The 17819-nt window shown below is 40.5% G+C and overlaps 2 protein-coding genes across 5 annotated transcripts in view; both read left to right on the top strand.

The window, feature by feature from the left end:
• Positions 1-255: 255 nt before the first annotated feature.
• hoxb3a (homeobox B3a) overlaps positions 256-17819 on the top strand; it is a 49123-nt gene continuing 31559 nt past the window's right edge. Inside the window, exons 1-3 of one of the 4 annotated variants that reach the window (XM_028022271.1) lie at positions 256-358; positions 16732-16820; positions 17370-17725. The gene's annotated coding sequence lies outside the window, so the exon portion shown is untranslated. Of the gene's footprint in view, positions 359-5036; positions 7575-15149; positions 16821-17369; positions 17726-17819 lie in introns of those variants that run through there. The other 3 variants (XM_028022274.1, XM_028022272.1, XM_028022273.1) reach the window with 3 other exon arrangements.
• hoxb4a (homeobox B4a) lies at positions 9044-15149 on the top strand. Its single transcript, XM_028022284.1, has 2 exons — positions 9044-12795; positions 14156-15149. Exons 1-2 carry the CDS (start codon positions 12336-12338, stop codon positions 14455-14457), a joined length of 762 nt encoding a protein of 253 aa, XP_027878085.1. The 5' UTR covers positions 9044-12335; the 3' UTR covers positions 14458-15149.

The following is a 17819-nucleotide window of genomic DNA, read 5'->3' on the forward strand; positions in this document are numbered from 1 at the left end:
CATAAAGTTAGTTTTATGGTTTAGGGGAGTTGACAATGTACTATGTATTTCACATTCTAGAAAGCAAGTGACGGTTTAACGGCTTTGTGTGGATCCTAAAGGGGTCAGTAAAGTAGAGACACAGGCAAAGAAGCAGTGTGTGCGCTTGCGTGTGTGTGTGTGTGTCTGTGAGTGTGTGACAGTGAAAAAGAGAGAAAGAAAGGGGGATAGAGAGAGAACAAGCCTCTATTAGCCGCAGCTGTTCTTGCTCTAGTTCAGACTTGGAGTCCGGAGATCTCTGCTGTGGTCTGCTGTGGACTCTGGGAAGAGCATTGGGAAGGAGAGTCAGGACGCACAGTGAGTGGAATAACGCCTCCCGGTAAGTGGGAGCTTAGTAGAGAGAGGGGTGTGTTTGGTAAAGTGGGAGATGGGGCTGTGTAATTAACGTGTCACTCACTGTGAGCAGTACTCCTGTTTGGAGCGGCCACCAGCTCCGGTGGACTTCAGGTACATGTGACACCTGCTGATGAGGCTGCGAAGGTCCTGAGGTACCAGATGGAGGAAAACTGAAATGGTTGGAGCGCTGCTATCTGTAGACACGTGTCCCTTTAACTTGTAATCTATAAATCTGGCCTGTAGATGCAAGCACCTGGTTGAGGTTTTAGACATGTTTTTTTTTCTTTATTCAATTTGTAATTAAATATTCGGAGATCTACTTCAAAGAATTCGTTTAAAGGAAATAAAGTTAATTAGAACAAAAGTGTAAGAAGATGATCACATTTTTGATGGCACAAAACAAACCGAAAATCTGATCCCAGCTTCTTTTCGGCCAACCTGATCAATAGTTTTAATGCACAATCATCTTGTGCGCTAAGCTGTTTAAGATAAGAACTGAGAATTGTAAAAAATATTCACATCTCTGCATTCATAAAGATCGCACTATTTAGTGACCTGCGTCAATGGGAAGAAGCGATTTCACACCCAGCCAGTCTGGGTGTGAAATGTAAAAAATGAGAACTTGACGCAAACATTTCAAGGTTCTCCATCTGAAACCTGCTGGGATATGATTCATTCTGAACGCATAAACACATTCTAACCCACAGTAACACAAACCTAAACACACATTCGCAAATACAACTCTAGACCCGAGATTATTTTTGTCTCTAATACAAAAAAACAAAAAGTAAAAAAAAAAAATAACGATGCTAAATTCTTCTTGACTTGTACAGCCGGGAATCCAACCGCATTTAATGTCAAACTTAAAGGAACAGTGCGAACTTAAAGAACCGCAGTAAATATGGACTGAGTTAATTTCATGTATTTACCAGCAAAATATGTTTCCATGACATCAATAGCAGATATCAAAACTTCACAAACATTGATAAAATGTTTACTCATATTTAAACACATGTTTGCGATTGAAACGGATCCTGCCTTGGTGAACAACCTCCAGAATTTCAGCAAAGCTCCTGTTTTAGCAGCAGTTAAACTATTTAAATGAATTGTTGATCATTAATTAAAGACGATTACACATAATATAACCGTGTGTGTGTGTGTGTGTGTGTTACTGTCACTTAAAATAACACACACTCTATATACACGCCATATATATATATATATATATATATATATATATATATATATATATATATATATATATATATATATATATATATATATATATATATATATATTACAGATTTATATAAAATTACAGATTTTTTTCTGTTGTTACTTTTTGCTCATTACTCTGCTTCCGTTGACCTTTGAATATAAAACAAAAGGTTCTTTGTTTACAATGACAAAATTAAGTTGCAGATTCTCGACATACAGTTTTTGCAATAGAACTGCAATTATTAGCAACTATAATTATTGGGAAGTGTTGTCAATGTTAATATAAACTAATGGATTATCAAATAAATTCATGAAACAATATTCAGTTTGCATGTATGCAATCTAAAAGGGGATTTTTCATTTCTATGTGAAAATGTTTGAGGCTCGGTGAAATAGCCCATAAGTACGGAGCGCGTTTTGGGACTGGCCCAGGTCCTTGAGGAAGTTTCAGTGCAGTAAACAGAAAGCCAAAAAAAACTCCCTATTCCATTTTTCATCAGCTTCCTCCCTTTAATGATGATACAGGACCGTGGTCCGCGGCCTCCGGCCCCTGCCGCTCTACTCCCACACAGCTCTCCTCACACTTTCAGCTCTTTCAGCTCTTTCAGCTCCCCGCGGCGCTCAGGCTGGTAGAAACATACATGTCTCTCCATTCTGGGAGATTTAGGAAAACTTGAAATGAACAAGAATGAACTGAGCTCCTTTTATTTTTTTTGCTCTGTGTGTGATCGGTTTGTCATTTATGTACATAGGGCAGCTCCACTCAAAAGAGCTGTTTTTAGCTGTTGTGCATTATGTACATTATGTGTAAGGGCTTGCTGCTTGTTTGAAGCTGTCAGACGGGCCTATTTTGTGATGGTGATGAAGAGTGGAGTTAGGAATTAATGAAACTGACCTTTCATTGCCAGGCTTTGCAGAAGGCGTGTGTTTGATGTGTTAGGGAGAGTTGTGGGCTTCCTGTGGGATGCATCTTGTTGTGTTTAACTGCTTATGGGCTTCAGAGGAAGTGAAACAGGTAAATGACCAGGGTTTGTATTTCGCTTTGTGTTTTACAAAAAGTGTACTCTCTTCAAGAAATCTTTTAAATATCTGAAGTATTTTCGTTCATTTTGGATACAGAGGTCTGTTCACTGCAGACAAAGGAAGCTCAACGATTAGAGATTGGTTAGCCGTCCTCCTTTTACCTCACCCTCCTATTCTCCTTCTTTGCTGCTGTTTGTCTCCTGGGCCAGAATCTCTTGTCAGTGTTTCAGTCCTGCGTTTCATCTGGCATTTGACAATATTCTGTTGATTCCAAAACGTCACAGTTCGCGTGCTCAGAGACCCATACGTCAGGCGTGATGGCCTTTGGACACTGATAGGGGTGAAAAGTTCGGTCAGGACTCATGAATAATGAACGAGACGGAGTCACCGCGAGGTCAGCAGACGGGCTCGAGCCGAGCAAGACAACGAAGACTCCTGCGCAGGCGCAAAGTCGAGAGAAAGCTTCTACTAACATGGGGGAAAGGTATTAACAGTTGGCTGCTTTCAGAAGTGCCCTCTATTTCCGAATCAGATGTCAGGAGGGTGTGAGACAAACAGCAAACTTCCTCTTGTCTGGCTGAGTAAACATTGTCAACAACAACTCAATCAGGTCTGACAATAAATAAAAAGGCTTTTGATCTATTTATGTGACCATTTAATGAGACATATTTTAAGTCGATGCATTTAATTTTTGCATAAGCTTCAGAAAAAAACATGTTCTCGTGTTCTCAGAGGATGGGTTAATGCTTCACACAGTTGACTTTATAGTGTTAACAGGAAACTTTTAATCAGAGAGAGAAGCAGCTTGTCTTGACAACGATCTGTAGTGCCTTGTCTCCTATATGATTATATATCTAAAAACTGCTTACAAGATGCAGCTCTTCCTCACCGCCACCAGAGCTCGCTTCAGACCACGAGGACAACTGGAAACAGCCCAACCCGCTGGGATGCTACCCCGCCCCCACCCCTCCAGTCCCTCCGCCACCCCCATCAAACCCTTAAGCCGCCAGCTGGCAATAACTTTAAGCCCTGTGCGGTCTTTCTGCACCTTTTGTTATTTTTTTGTACTGCTTACCGATTAATTGCAAAGTCCGACGGTAGTGTTTCTCTAATGCCACCAATTAGAAGGGAAAAAGTCGCATAAGCTCGTGAATAGTGTGTTTCATGTTGATCAATCTTAGTTTGCTGAGAATTTTTAAAAGTAGATGTTTAGAAAAGCATGTGAATGTCTGTCCTTTACTATCATCGTTTCCTCTCTACTCCCGTCTTCCTGCCCCTGGTGAAGAAAAAGGGGGAGCTGTTATCAGCAGGGCTACATGACTCGCTGCTGGGGCTACCAGCAAAAAGTTCAGAGTTGAAGGGTCAAAAGTTCGCCCTCATGCGGTAGTTCCACCCTCACCACTCTAACTCGCTCCACTCTCCACCACTCGCACTATGTCAAAGGCAAAAACAGGAGGAGGGGAAGTCAGGGGAGCGGAGGTAGTGAGAGGTTACGTTACTCATGACAGAAATAATAGAAGGAGGCGAAGTAGAGGTGAAGGTCTGACCTTTCATTCCTTCCCAACCTAGTGACAAAAGCAGAACCGCTCCTCTTGATGCAGTTCGAGACAGGAGAGACAGAGAGAGAGGCTGGCGGAGGGAGGGAGTTCAGTGACATGCAGGCAGGTACAGGTGTTTGGCTGCATGTCATGTTCACACTGTCCAACATTTGTTTTAGAACCACTCAAACTACAATGGGGTGATTCTTAATTTTGAAGAAATGGTCCTTAGAAACATGTATAGATATACTGGTATTTTTATTTATTATGCATGATAAAGCCCCTGCTCTGACGCATATTTGTATTCTAAAGAATCCCAGCATTTTTCCCTTTTCTCCACCCCAAAGTTACTCACCTTGTATCACCTGAAGAACATCTTCAGGCATAGAGGACTAATGTCTGAGCAAGAGCTTGAGAAACTCATCAAGGTGTTTATCTTTAGTTGCATTTATTACTGCAGTAGTGTCTTCACGGGTCTGACTAACAAATCAATCCTCCGTCTGCAGCTGGTCCAGAACGCTGCTGCTGGAGTTCTGACTAAAACCAGGAAGATAGAGAACATCAGTCCTTCACTGAGAGAACAGACTTTAAGATACTGTTAGGTTAAAAATCACTGAACACTTTAGCACCACAACATATTCAAATTCTGCTGCTGGTGCATCAACCTTCCAGACCGCTCAGGTCTTCTGATTCTGGTTCTGCTTTGCATCCAGAACCAGAACCAAACATGAAGAAGCAGCATTCAGCTTCTATGCACCACAAATCTGGAACAAACTTCCAGAAAACTGTAAAACAGCTGAAACACTGAGTTCCTTAAAATCTAAAATAAAAATCCAGAGTTGCCTTTGATTAGCAGTAAGTTGAACATTGATCAACATATTTGATGTATTTGCTTGATGATTTTGATGATGACATTGGACAAAATATAACATTTATTCTTTGTTTCATACATAATTGATGACTCAATGATATTGTTATATGGAAAAAAGACTTTGGACTACCTTGTTGCTGAAAGTAGCTATGGAAATAAGCTTGACTTGACTTTATTATGTACAAATATAATAATAAGGCTCTTTTAAAAAGGGACAGCTCAAACATAAATGTCATCATTAAATGTGTTTTGACTGATTATAGCATAAGCTTATTCCATATGCAGCTAGTTATGAACTGGTTACAAAATATATATTTAATACAATAAAACAGGACAAAATTGATCACCACAGGTAACTTTCATTTCATACCACATGCAAACAGACATACAAAAATACACCCCCACACACACACACATTTAATCACTGACGCACGTATGCACACACTCTTTTGCTCTCTCTCACTCAAACATTTAGTTATTTCATATTTGAGCAATTATTATATATATGTACATAAATGTATATATATATGTATATTTTTTGTATTGCATTTTTTAAATGATCAGAGAGCTACAGGTTCTCACATCATCAGAAACAAGTTCCACTACTTAACAGCCTTTATAGAATAAAGAGATTGCCTGGTAACATTAGGCAAACTGGTATGGTGCAATCTCTTGCCAACAAAGCAGCTATTTCACTGGTGCACTGCAGTGGAATAGCACTACAGTGAATATGCACGGCCAGTTTCATATTTGTTGCCCTCAATATTTTTATTATTTTATTATTATTATTTTATTGAGAAGTCCAGCCAAAGTCCAAATTTCAATCTGATCATCCTGGAACTAAATGTTACAATTTAGAACTGAATTCCAAGACTGTAGTTCAGGTCTTCACAAATACTCTTGACCCCTGACCACGTGACTGCTTGGAGGAAATCGGAACAGTGTTGCTGCATGTTGCACGACTGGAAGATTTTGCAGTGACTGGTTAAAACCAGTCACTGCAAAAGATGAATCCGAAATTCAGACGAAACGTGCATAAAGCCCGTTGGTCACGAATAAGATTATTTAATTACTGTAATGTGAAAACTGTTGCAATCAATGCATTTCCATTGACTGTTTAAAATGGTATGAATAATTTTTAAAGGCAATGTTTTGTTAAAATATTTGTGAAATGTGTGAAGTTGGAATATTAAAAATTATATCCTTTTTACATCATTTTTGTTAAAAAATGGAAGCTGGGCCGAGTAGTCCTGTTAGTAAAAAGACAGCACTGGGTGTTTCATTAGTTTGTTTTTGGCTAAAATAATGGTGAAATGTGACATTTAAAGCAATACTGATATAATTACGTGAATAAAGTGTGGACACATGGTTCCAGTTACTCCGACAAGAAATCTTCCATTAAAGACAATCTAGCAAATCCTGGCTCTGTGCATTGTCGGCATGCAGCTCACTACTGATGATAAAATGAATACAAAGTCGTACAACAGATGGATTTGTAACAGCCTTCTCCCGAGTCTTTCGATTGGTTCACGTATTACCGCTCATGGGTGAGTGATTTATATTTATACGACAAAAGTAAAAAGGACAAATGATTGTGGAAGAAAAGAATAAAACCTGCGAAAAAAAGAAAAGACCTTCACTTCCATGGGTCATTTTTCTTGGAGTAATGACTCCAACTCAATTAGGTATGACAGAGAAAGCGGGAGAGGGAAGGTCTGGAAGCAAATGACAGAAAGACAGGATGAGGGACAGAAGGGAGTGCAGAGAGGTGGACGTGTCAAAGAAAGGGTGTGGAAAAGAGAGGAGGTGAGTGAGGCACAAGGAAAGGGGAGAGGTTGGCTCTGCTCGGGGTGAACGGGAGGTCATCTCGTCTCACCAACATTAAAATGTGGATCAGGGACGCGGGGCGTCACGCCTCGCGCGTTAAACAAAGAGTGTGCCAAACTGGCAGATTAATTTGAAAACTTGAGTCCGCACACTTAAAGCCTTAAAGAGACCACAGTCTTCACAGCAGCCCCGCTCTGCTCTGTCTACCTCTGTCCCAAAGCCTCCACTTTCCACCAGGCGCTGATCTCTGCGGATCCTCCCGCACCGACGGCGTGGGACGGCAGCGAATGTGTCCGGCTGTGCGGGTTCCTTCCTCCCCCTGGGAGATTTTCGTTAAATCAGTTAAATCTAAGAATCGCTCTTAGAGGACCGTGTGAAGCATGCTGCCGAAGAGTCATATTTTCGTTTCCCAAGAGGACTGAAGCGTGCGTGAAGGGGCTAATCTTCTGAAACGGCAGCCTCCTAGTTATTACCTATCACTGATTTAGAAGCTGGTCTAAGACAAAACACACTGAAGAACCCAATGCTGGATGATCAGAGCGGGGAAGCGCGGATTTAAGTCGAGACAACTGAAGGAAAACGCGTCTTGTTACGCAGAAATACATGAAGGCGTCCAGGATTGTGTTGGTAGCATAAATTAAAACAAAAAAGAACCTGCATGACAGGGCAGAACCAGGATCAGAAACATGGATCAATTCGGTGGCAGCGACGGAGGAAAGAAGGTGAGCCTCCCCGGAGTGAGAGAGTGAGTGAGTAAAGGAGCAAAAATATACGCTGCATGAAAGAAGGAGCTGCTTCGTTTACATTTCGCTTTGTGTGTGTGTGTGTGTGTGGGCGTGCGCGCGCGTATGCAGCAGGTGCGTTGCTCATGCTGAGAGGAAGAGGAAGATCACGTGCAGACCCACCTCCCTTCCTCCTCGGTCTGTCTGTTTTCAGTCCAGTTCCCTTTTTATTGATTCATCTTTTCATTGATCAGAGTCTCTGTCTTATCGGCTGAGGAGGATTTGCTTTCTGTTTTCCAGAACCATTTCCGTTTTAGTGCCATGTCTGCGTTAATTATTTACTTCAGCTCAGCCAGGAGGAGACTGTGCTGTAGATAGATAGATAGATAGATAGATAGATAGATAGATAGATAGATAGATAGATAGATAGATAGATAGATAGATAGATAGATAGATAGATAGATAGATAGATAGATAGATAGATAGATAGATAGATAGATAGATAGATAGATAGATAGATAGATAGATAGATAGATAGATAGATAGATAGATAGATGCTTTTTAACAAGGTTTTGTTCATTTTTCTCAGTTCGCTGAAAATGTTTGTCAGAGTACAACTTCTTGTAAAATAGCTTACATAATTTTTTTTCATATATCCATCAGTGGTTGTTAACATGACTTGTAATTTAGTGACATCTTGTCTTGTGAAAACGACATTTCGATCATTGAATCGCGGGTTGTTCTTTCTTTCTCCTGTTGGAGCAGTGGTGATGGTGGGAGTGCTGCTGGTTTCAGCTCCACAGCTTTTAGCTTCGGACTCTTCTTTTTTTTTTCCCCTGTTCCTTATTTTACATAACAATAACCACCGAGCTGAGCAGGGTTTATTTTTCAAACTGCACAATGAGAGAGAGTAACATTTCTCCACTTCTTTATTGTTTCTGCAGCTTTTTCACATTCGTAATATTTCAAAACATTGACAAGACCGCGGGCTGCAGATAATGGCTCCTTTAACCCTTCAATATGCTCCGATTCATTTCCTCGTTGCGGCCCTCAACAATGTCTTAAAAATTCCTTCGTTCATATAGATATTTACGTTTTTCAAACAAACACATTATTAAATGGGTTCTCCTTTGCTTTGCTATTATTTTCAGTTTTTTATCTTGTTTTTTCTTTTTTCTTATTAAAAGACATATGCATAGGCCTCTGGCCATTTTGAAAATGTTGCCTTTTGCTTTGTCCCGAAGAAATATCGACGTTCTTCTTGAATTACACAATTTAACTAGAGTATAGATTATTTTATCTTTTCACTCATGATGGACAGAGTACTGGCTATGAAAATAAATGCCCCCGTGCACAATGACAAATCACTATTACCGTTCATTATATATATAAGGAAATTAATTTATATTGTTATATAAATTAAGAAATATAAGTGTATTAATTTAACTAGGTATTTTTGAATTTATATGAATACTTTGTTTGCCTGAGGTTCTTTCTAAACGTTGTCCTGTTTGACTGCATATTTGGTGGGTACTTTGACCTCTACAAATTGCGGGGCAAACAATGGATCTGCCATTGGACTGAAAGGTTTCTGCTGACAAACTTGACAGAGAGAAAAAGGAGTCCTGTGGTTAGATTCAACATAACTTGATCGATACCTGGAATGACCCTCGACTGAGGGTCAAGGTGAAAGAAATATGAGCAGATAGAATAGAATAGAATAGAATAGAATAGAAAGCAGTAGATTTTACTCCTTCCCATTTCAACAATCCACATGTTGTTTGCTCTGGTGATCGCACGCAGCTTGGAGCAACTGTTCGTGTCACCAAATCGATGTACAGAGTAGAAAAACACAAGATATTAATTATATGGAAAGCACAGGACGAAACGACTAATGTATGAAATTCACCACGTTCCTCTTATATAAATAAATAACACTTGGAGTAAAAGAAAGAAAGAACAAACTAACCAATTATGCATTACATGCCTTTTTAAAGAACGAATCCTAAAATCACTTTTTAATTCAGTTACATCAGAGTTCGCAAGACAGACAACTATGCATTTACTGCGCCGGAGCGGTATTTATCCATTTACTCTCTGCTCCATCCATTCTCCAGGCCGATCTTTCAGGACAATTTTGATATTACAGTTTCTCTTCGTGCCAAGTGATTTGTCTTTTCTTTCAAGAAAATGCGTTCATTCTTTAAGAGCGGCCGCTATGGCAGGAGCCAAGTTATTCTTTTCTGACTCAGCAATTTTTGATTCGTTACATATGTAACCTTAACCAAATTACAGCATAATATGATTAGGAATAGCCTGAATAAATGTACATTATATTTGTATCACATTACATTTTTAATGGAAAGACTACATCCTACGTATTAGTAAGGAAGTTATAGATTTTCAAAAGGAAAAAAAACAAAAAACTAAACCAGACTGATAAAGGCCTAAATTTCCTTCCAGACTCAAATTATTAATAATATTATTTTTAAAATAGCAACGTCTCGTAGCATATATGAAATACGTATTTAATAAGCTTGTCGTGTCATCTGCTAAAAATATTTTACATTAGTACATGGAATTTAAACAATGAAACATTTCGTCATGCTTCTCAAAATTCATTCGTTTGAACAATTAATAACATCATATATATTATTAAATAAATCATAGATAATTCCAGTTAAATAACCAGTAAAAAAAAATCCAATAATACCTTCTTCCCACCAAATTAAATGTATTCATATCAGTTATATTTATAGCTTTGGAAAATATGTAGAATTTTTTACAAAGTAGTTCTGAAGCATTCTGTGCAGCCTGCTGTCCTCCTCTTCTCACCAGAGCAAAAAAAAAAAAAAAAAAAAAAAAAAAAAAGGGACATGTTCAAATAGCTGCTCGCTCTTATTGTACGGCCTCAAGCTGCAGGAAGTTAGAACAGCATTAAAATTCCACCAGAGCTGTCCCGTGCTCTGGTGTCAATGACAGACGTAGAGAAGAGAAATCAGAAATTATAAAAACAATACAAGCTGCACCTTTACAGAGTCGATGTCTTCTATATCTACCCTGTAGATCCGGATTTGTGTCCAAATGTCTAACAGCATCACAAATTCGCTTCTAGGGGAGTATATAGTGGATTTACACACGACGGATTCACCATTGCTACCTGGACGACCTGCAAGCTGCTGCTTCCTGTTCGAATATGCTTGCAAAATCAAAGTGAAACTAAAAATCATTAGGCCTCTTTCCATTGTTAGCTTTGACAATAGAGTAAGAACATTTTTGGGCTAAATATACTTTGCTTTTGACGGAGAATTTGGAATAATTTGGAATTTTAGATAACTAAAATATACAGCAGCTGATTTGGTTCTGTTTACTTAATGTTTAAAAGTATGACGAAGGGATAATTTGCTATTCTGTCATTTATTTATTTATTTATTTATTTATTTATTTTAGGCACCAGCAACCCTCCCGACCCCATTAGGGACTAGGGTGAACAGAAAATGGATGGATATTTATTTATTTATTATTATTTATATTTTAGAAGCAAATGATTTTATATGGGCTAACGGTGTTTATGTGTGTCCACTCAGCGTCCTCACTTTTAATCGGCAGTATGTTGTGTACGCATATTTTACTTTAATAAATAGCCATTGTGATTAAACATGAGCTATGCTTAATTTCTATTTATTGTGTGTGTTTGGTGGGATGTTGTACTTGGCTGATATGGGAGGCTGTTGACACCGGAGGGGAGAAAACTAAACCTTGACGGTCTCTGGATTGTATAAAGCTCAGAAAAACACGTGGAGGTTTGGAGTCATTGGAGCTAATTCCAATATTTTTCATGCAAGGTATATATATATAAAACTGACTGAATCAGTAAGTGAGGTTTGGCTGATTGTTGGCTGGGTGCCTGGTGGAACCGCGTTTTAAAAGAATGACACCGATGCTGAACTCTCGTTCCTCATGCAAAGGTTTTCTGGTGATTTAGGAGGCCGCTGAACCTGAATTACTTGATGAATTTTCTATCGATCCTAAACACGCCAGATTAATCTCTGACGCTGCTACTGGGTGGCGGTGCAGGAGCCGGCCAGGCCACTCTCCCACTCCCCGGTATTAGCGGAGTATGAGAAGAAGAAGGGGGAAGAAAGTTGGCAAACAGCCTCTGCACACACCCTGTATGTACACAGAGGGAGGTGCAGGCGCCATTAACTCCCCAGAGTCGTTTCTTCCGCTACTTGTTTTATTGTATTTTATTTTCTGCTTGAATTGGTTAGTTAGGCACTTAAAAGAAGAAAAAGCGACTGAAGATCACTGTGAGGAATAAGATGTCGCTCTTTTTTAATCGTTGTAAGAACATCGGCGTTTTTTGTTTGTTTGTTTGTTTGTTTTTGTTTGGGCTTTTGGTCTGAGATTCTTCCTCTTTCACAAGCTCCGGGTCTGGTAATATGAGCAGACCGGTTCGCGGAGCCAGCAGAGGAAATGATTGAGGCTTAAAGGGAGAGCGTCTAATCAAAAACTGAGGTCATATGATCTTGCGCGTGCGAGAGCGGAGTGTATGTTTAATTCCATTTCCTTATCCGGGGGTCCGTCCAAGAGGCGTGCAATTGGCTGCTTTCCGTCACGTGGAATCCCAACTTTGTTCACTTGACAGAAAAGAAGGAGGGTTTAAGTGAACAGGAATAACCGAAGACTAAAGGGATGACATATAAATTTTAGTTATATTTCATTTCAAGCCGGTGCAATTTCAGAAAAAGACTGAAATTAATGGCCATGAGCTCCTATTTGATCAACTCCAACTATGTGGATCCGAAGTTCCCACCCTGCGAGGAATACTCACAAAGCGACTATTTGCCCAGTCACTCCCCGGACTATTACGGCTCCCAGAGGCAGGACCCTGCCGCTTTCCGGCCAGACTCTGTCTACCACAATGAGCACAACCCGGCTCATCACCAACACCGACTCGAGCCGCCGTACACGCCGTGCCAGCGTGCACCACAACCCGCTTCAGAAGTGACGTCCCCCCAGGGTCCCACTGTTCTCCCCACCGGGCTGCACACCACCCCTGTGTCGGAGCAGAGCCACCGCTGTGACTCGGTAACACCGAGCCCGCCTCCACCTCCACCCTGCGGTCAAACGCCTCGCAGCCAAAGCGCTTCTTCCCCCGCCAGCAGCCGGAAGGACCCGGTGGTGTATCCGTGGATGAAGAAGGTGCATGTAAACATCGGTAAGAGCTGCACGGGAACTTTATCCCCTCTCTCTTCCACTGTCTGCAGCGGAGATCTGGCTATGCGTAAAGCTTGGTGTCCACGGTCGGAGCCCATGTTCCGTTAGCAACAGAAGAGAGGGCTCGCTGCAGGGTTGAGATTTACGGTTCTCTGTTTGCAGGGTCAATATAATTACACCCGCCATAAATTTTTATTACACCTCTCAGCTGTGGTGTCTTGTGAAGTCTGATCTCAGGCTGCTCTGCCTTATGACAACCCAGAGCGAGCCCATAAGTTAGCTTTTATGCGTTGGTAATTCGACTTTAAGTGGTGCGGCTTTATAAACGGTGGACTCCAACCTTCCGTTCCTCTCGTTGTTCCAAGGAAAGGAAAGTTTTATGACAGATGAAATATTCATGTTTATAGAGTCGGTCGTAAAACACTAATGTGAAAGCGAATAGCTCCAGTCTGGTGTGGATTCTCTCTGCAGGCTGCAGCCTATTGCGTTGCAAGCGAAGCCTTCATCATCCGTATCATCAGCTTTGCAAAGTCACAAGAATGAGTTCATTCCTTATATTTGCGAAGAACGAACGAGACCTTTGATTCGTTTTTTTATTTTTTGTTGTCCTACAAATAATCGATTCCGTTTTTTACAGTCAGAACGACAGAAATCCACCGCGTCACATTGCATACAGATGTCTGTAATTTTTCAGATTTGTCGAATCATTACTTAGTCAGTGATTCTGTGTCATCATGCCTGCTGCTCCACCACTCCTCTCCCCGCCTCCACCAAAACCACCGCCTTTGTTTTTCACTAGCTAGAAAACAAAGAGAAGAACAGCATCCACACTTCCTGTTTGTGCCACTTGCCCACGAAATCACCTAAAATAATGTGTATCAGCTCCGGGTGACTGATTTATGTTGCAGACAAAGTTATTTTATTTTTAAACAAGTCGACACAAAATACCATTCAAACGTCCATTGCGTCTGCGCGCAAGACAGGCGCTCACACAACGCCATCTGGATGTGGAGTGTCACTGCCTCGGGCCCGGCGCGTCTCCTGGCAACATCTGCATGTCCCTCAACATGTGGGCAACCAGATCACGCGAAACAACACAAACCACAAAAAAAAAAAAAAAAAAATCCCTTCTTCAAGCATTACATGAACGTGTCACTGTTGTTTTATTTCTGTCTCTTAGACCACTTCATTTATTTTTAACAGCAATACTCCAGTTAAATATTGCTGCAAATATCTTGTTCGTTTCTCAACAATTTACGTGTGCCTGATTTGTTTACTACCTTCTAACTTTATTTATTTATTTAGTTATTTATTTATTTATTTTTGGCTTTTTAATGCCTCGTCCCTTTGTTCTTCCACAGTAAATTCCAGCTACTCTGGTGGAGAACCTAAACGCTCTCGGACGGCCTATACACGCCAACAGGTTCTGGAGCTAGAGAAGGAGTTCCACTACAACCGCTATCTGACACGCAGGCGTAGAGTGGAGATTGCGCACACTTTGTGTCTGTCAGAGCGGCAGATAAAGATCTGGTTCCAGAACCGGAGGATGAAATGGAAGAAGGACCACAAGCTGCCCAACACGAAAGTCCGCTCCGGGACTAACAGCATCACAAGCTCTCAGACTGTATCCGCGTCTCAGAACCGCTCTTCCGGACCTCTATAGCACGGCTCTTTGAGCTGTGGCCGTCCGTATTCTCCCGTTTTCATACTGGAGGCTGAAGATGTGGTGAAACAAACCCTCCGGAATGTGCACTTTGGACCAGAGTAAAAACTTAACGTTTGAAATGAGGACCAACTCCACTCGTGGCAGACCACAGGGCCCGGACTGCTCCGTAACAAACCTGTGACTTTGTGTGTGGGGGTTTTATGGGAGGTCTGGTTGTAAAATCTGACTTCAAGAATCCAAAAGGGAGGCATGTGTTAGAATTAAAAACACAGAGCTACACAGTTCGTCGAATAGATTTCCGTGAATCCTAACATCTCCTCTCTACTTTTTCTCCTCTTTAAATACTTCTGCCGTCTAGACAGAGCCACCCACCTACCATATTTTGCTTAGAGCGGTGTGTGTGTGTGTGTGTGTGCTTTTAACACGCTTTCTTTTAGCTTTTTTTCTTTTGAGAACATCCTAGCTTCTATGTTTAATCACACCAAACCTGAGAGCCATTCTCTATGTTTTCTGTGTGGGGTACAAAGCGAAGGGGTGAACCGCGCGGCTCTGCCCAGAACCCCGCCCTCTCAGACCACTACCCCCTCACACACTTGTAAAAAATGGAACTGTCGTTTCTTCCATAGCCCCCACTCCACCTCCACACACACACACACACACACACACACACACACACACACACACATACACACACACACACACACACACACACACACACACACACACACACACAAATATGCATAAAAAGCAGTAGAAAGCATCATGTAGCCACGCTCGTACCAGCAGCACTCAAACAGAACCTGGACCCGCCGGTCTGATTGTTAGTTGCTATAGTTTGAACTCGGCTTTTCTTTTGTTCTTGAGGGCAGAATATAGCTTTTGAACATGTTATTAGAGCTATTTTTGAAGTCAGTATTGATTGTAAAGCGGTTTCTCTCCGAGTGATGCGGAAGGTTTAAGTGGCTCATGTTCGTATGTTACTAAGGCTGCAGAGATATAGAATTATTTTCCAGCGCTTATGAAACATGGATGCGGTCAAACGTTTCCCACTGGACATTAATGATCACACCAAAATCGTACAAATAGTACAAAACACAGCACTAAACAATGTATTACTTATTACCTCACGTGTAAATATATATGAATATAAATATGTTTTATGACATCGTGTTGTCGCTTGCTCGTTGATGAAGTGACAGGTTTTCAAGCTTTTACTGACATGAAGAGGTATATTTTTTCTTCCAACAAAAGCTCTATTCTTTTGTTCTATGTTGGAATGAAACTGTTTGCAAATGATGGAGGTTTTAGGATACAAGGCGATAATTGGCCAAGAAAAAGTGATTTCTCTTTCTTTTTGTTCGTCATTTCGTGTTTTTCTGTACATTGAATCATATTCTTTTTTCTAAAGTGTCTGATTGTGTTTTTTTTATTTATCCGTTCTGAATTTGCAACATTTTTTTAATGCTATTGTTTTCGTTATAATCCAAGTGCCACAGCCGCAATGATAGAATTTGTTGAACCTGTGTTGCCTCCCGGAAATCTCTATGTTCCTTTTTCACTTTCCTTAGTGTCAAGTTTTTTTGTAAATAGCCCAAAAATATAAATAAATGACTGAACGTGTAATATTTCTAGTGTTTTTCTATTTTTTATTTTTAATTAAATATTGTTTCCACCTGTTTTTACAAAACGATATGAACAACTAATGTATTTTAAAGGTTCTCTCCTCATTGTCAAATAGGATTTAAAATATTCTTTCTCTAACTGATCTAACTCTTTTGGAAAATTATAATTTATTTTTTCATTTTCCTTTGTGGTGTCTGTGGATTTGTCCCTCCATCAGGATTTACAGCTGGAAGAAGAACTTGACACACAATAAATAATAACATATTATCTCGGTGTTGGTTTTCCCTACAAAGCCACGGCAAGCTGTCTTCAGAAATCACGAGGCTGCGATGATTAATCTGTCCCGGCCAGGAGTGATCCTGGTACATTACGTCCTGTAATCTCGTTTTAAATCACAGGCCGTCCTTCCGTTTCTCTCCTTAATTTAACGGCAGCTCAGATGCGCTGCTTGCATCGGTCCTATAAAGATTGTGCAGCTCCCTCCCCCACTCACCCCATCTCCCAAAGACCCCCAGCTTTAAAGATAAAAAATCTGATACTTTAACCCTAAAACAAGTTTAAATTTCATACATTTTTCTCACCAATCTATATTTTGACCAGCATTATGTGCACATGTGTTTTCTTTCTTTCTTTCCTTCTTTCTTTTAGATATTACGGAAAGGGAGTGGGCCGGCGCAATAGCTCAAGCCTTGACAACCAAATAGATAATCAACAAGACGAATGGCTTCTTTTGGGAGGTGCGGCTCTCGTATTAATTTTCATTTTCTTTTCTTTGAGCAGGTATCGAAAAATAGGGAACAAGAAGAGGGGAACGAGAAAATAGCATTCCTCTCGATGAACTTTAAACTAAAAACTGTGCCCCACAAATTGGTCCATTCGTGCACAAAGAAGACTCCAAGATACTCTGTTGGCTGATTTCTCCCTGAACAACTTGCCATATAAATCCCTCCTGCTAATCTGTCCGGTTGTTGTATATATATACAATATATATATATATATATAAAACAGATATATTATATATCAAATAATAATACTAATAATCATTATTATTATTATTATTATTATTATTATTATTATTATTAAACCATTATGAGGGACTTTGCCGTTTGCTATCTCTCTGAATGGATGCTCACACACACCATCTGTAAGATCGTCTCTCGCCATTATGTACTGGCCAAGGCAGAAGGGACAGCTCCGCAAGAAAAATGCAAGAATTATTCAAGAACAAATCATTAATCATTTGCTCTCCTTTAAACGCTTCTTCTTCTTCTTCTATTGTCATTCAGCAGTTCCACACAAGACCCCTTACTCCAGGAGTGAGGGAGGGCAAAGAGCACATAGACACAGGAAAAAAAAGGAGACGTCTTGCAAGACACATGGAGGATTGACACCCCCACCCTCTTCACAGCTCCTTCCCCTGCACACACACACACACGTGCGCACACACACACACACACAAACACCTCCTCTTGCCAATCATCAGCAAACTATTTTTACATCCCACAAATGGCCTGTCTTCCTATAAAATGATATAAACTGTTTTGTTCCTTAGTGCTAAGAACTGAAGCCCCGAAAGGAAACAGTCAGGAGTCCTCACAGCGCGCGGAAGATGGCCTTGAGTTTACTGGAAGTTGCGACAAAGGTAAGAGACATGGGGGGAGTTCATAGAGGCTTTTCTGTCTCTGGGCATCCCGCTTTTCCGAGTCTGAGGGGTTTTCCAGTTTCACTTGTCCTGT

The sequence above is a fragment of the Xiphophorus couchianus genome, chromosome 7 (assembly GCF_001444195.1).
Source record: "Xiphophorus couchianus chromosome 7, X_couchianus-1.0, whole genome shotgun sequence".
Classification (NCBI taxonomy): Eukaryota; Metazoa; Chordata; class Actinopteri; order Cyprinodontiformes; family Poeciliidae; genus Xiphophorus; species Xiphophorus couchianus.

Coding starts and splice junctions, on each gene's coding strand:
- hoxb4a (XM_028022284.1), top strand. CDS start 12,336: ATGGCCATGAGCTCCTATTTGATCAACTCCAACTATGTGGATCCGAAG. Junction 12,796..14,155: donor GAAGGTGCATGTAAACATCG/GTAAGAGCTGCA, acceptor GTTCTTCCACAG/TAAATTCCAGCTACTCTGGT.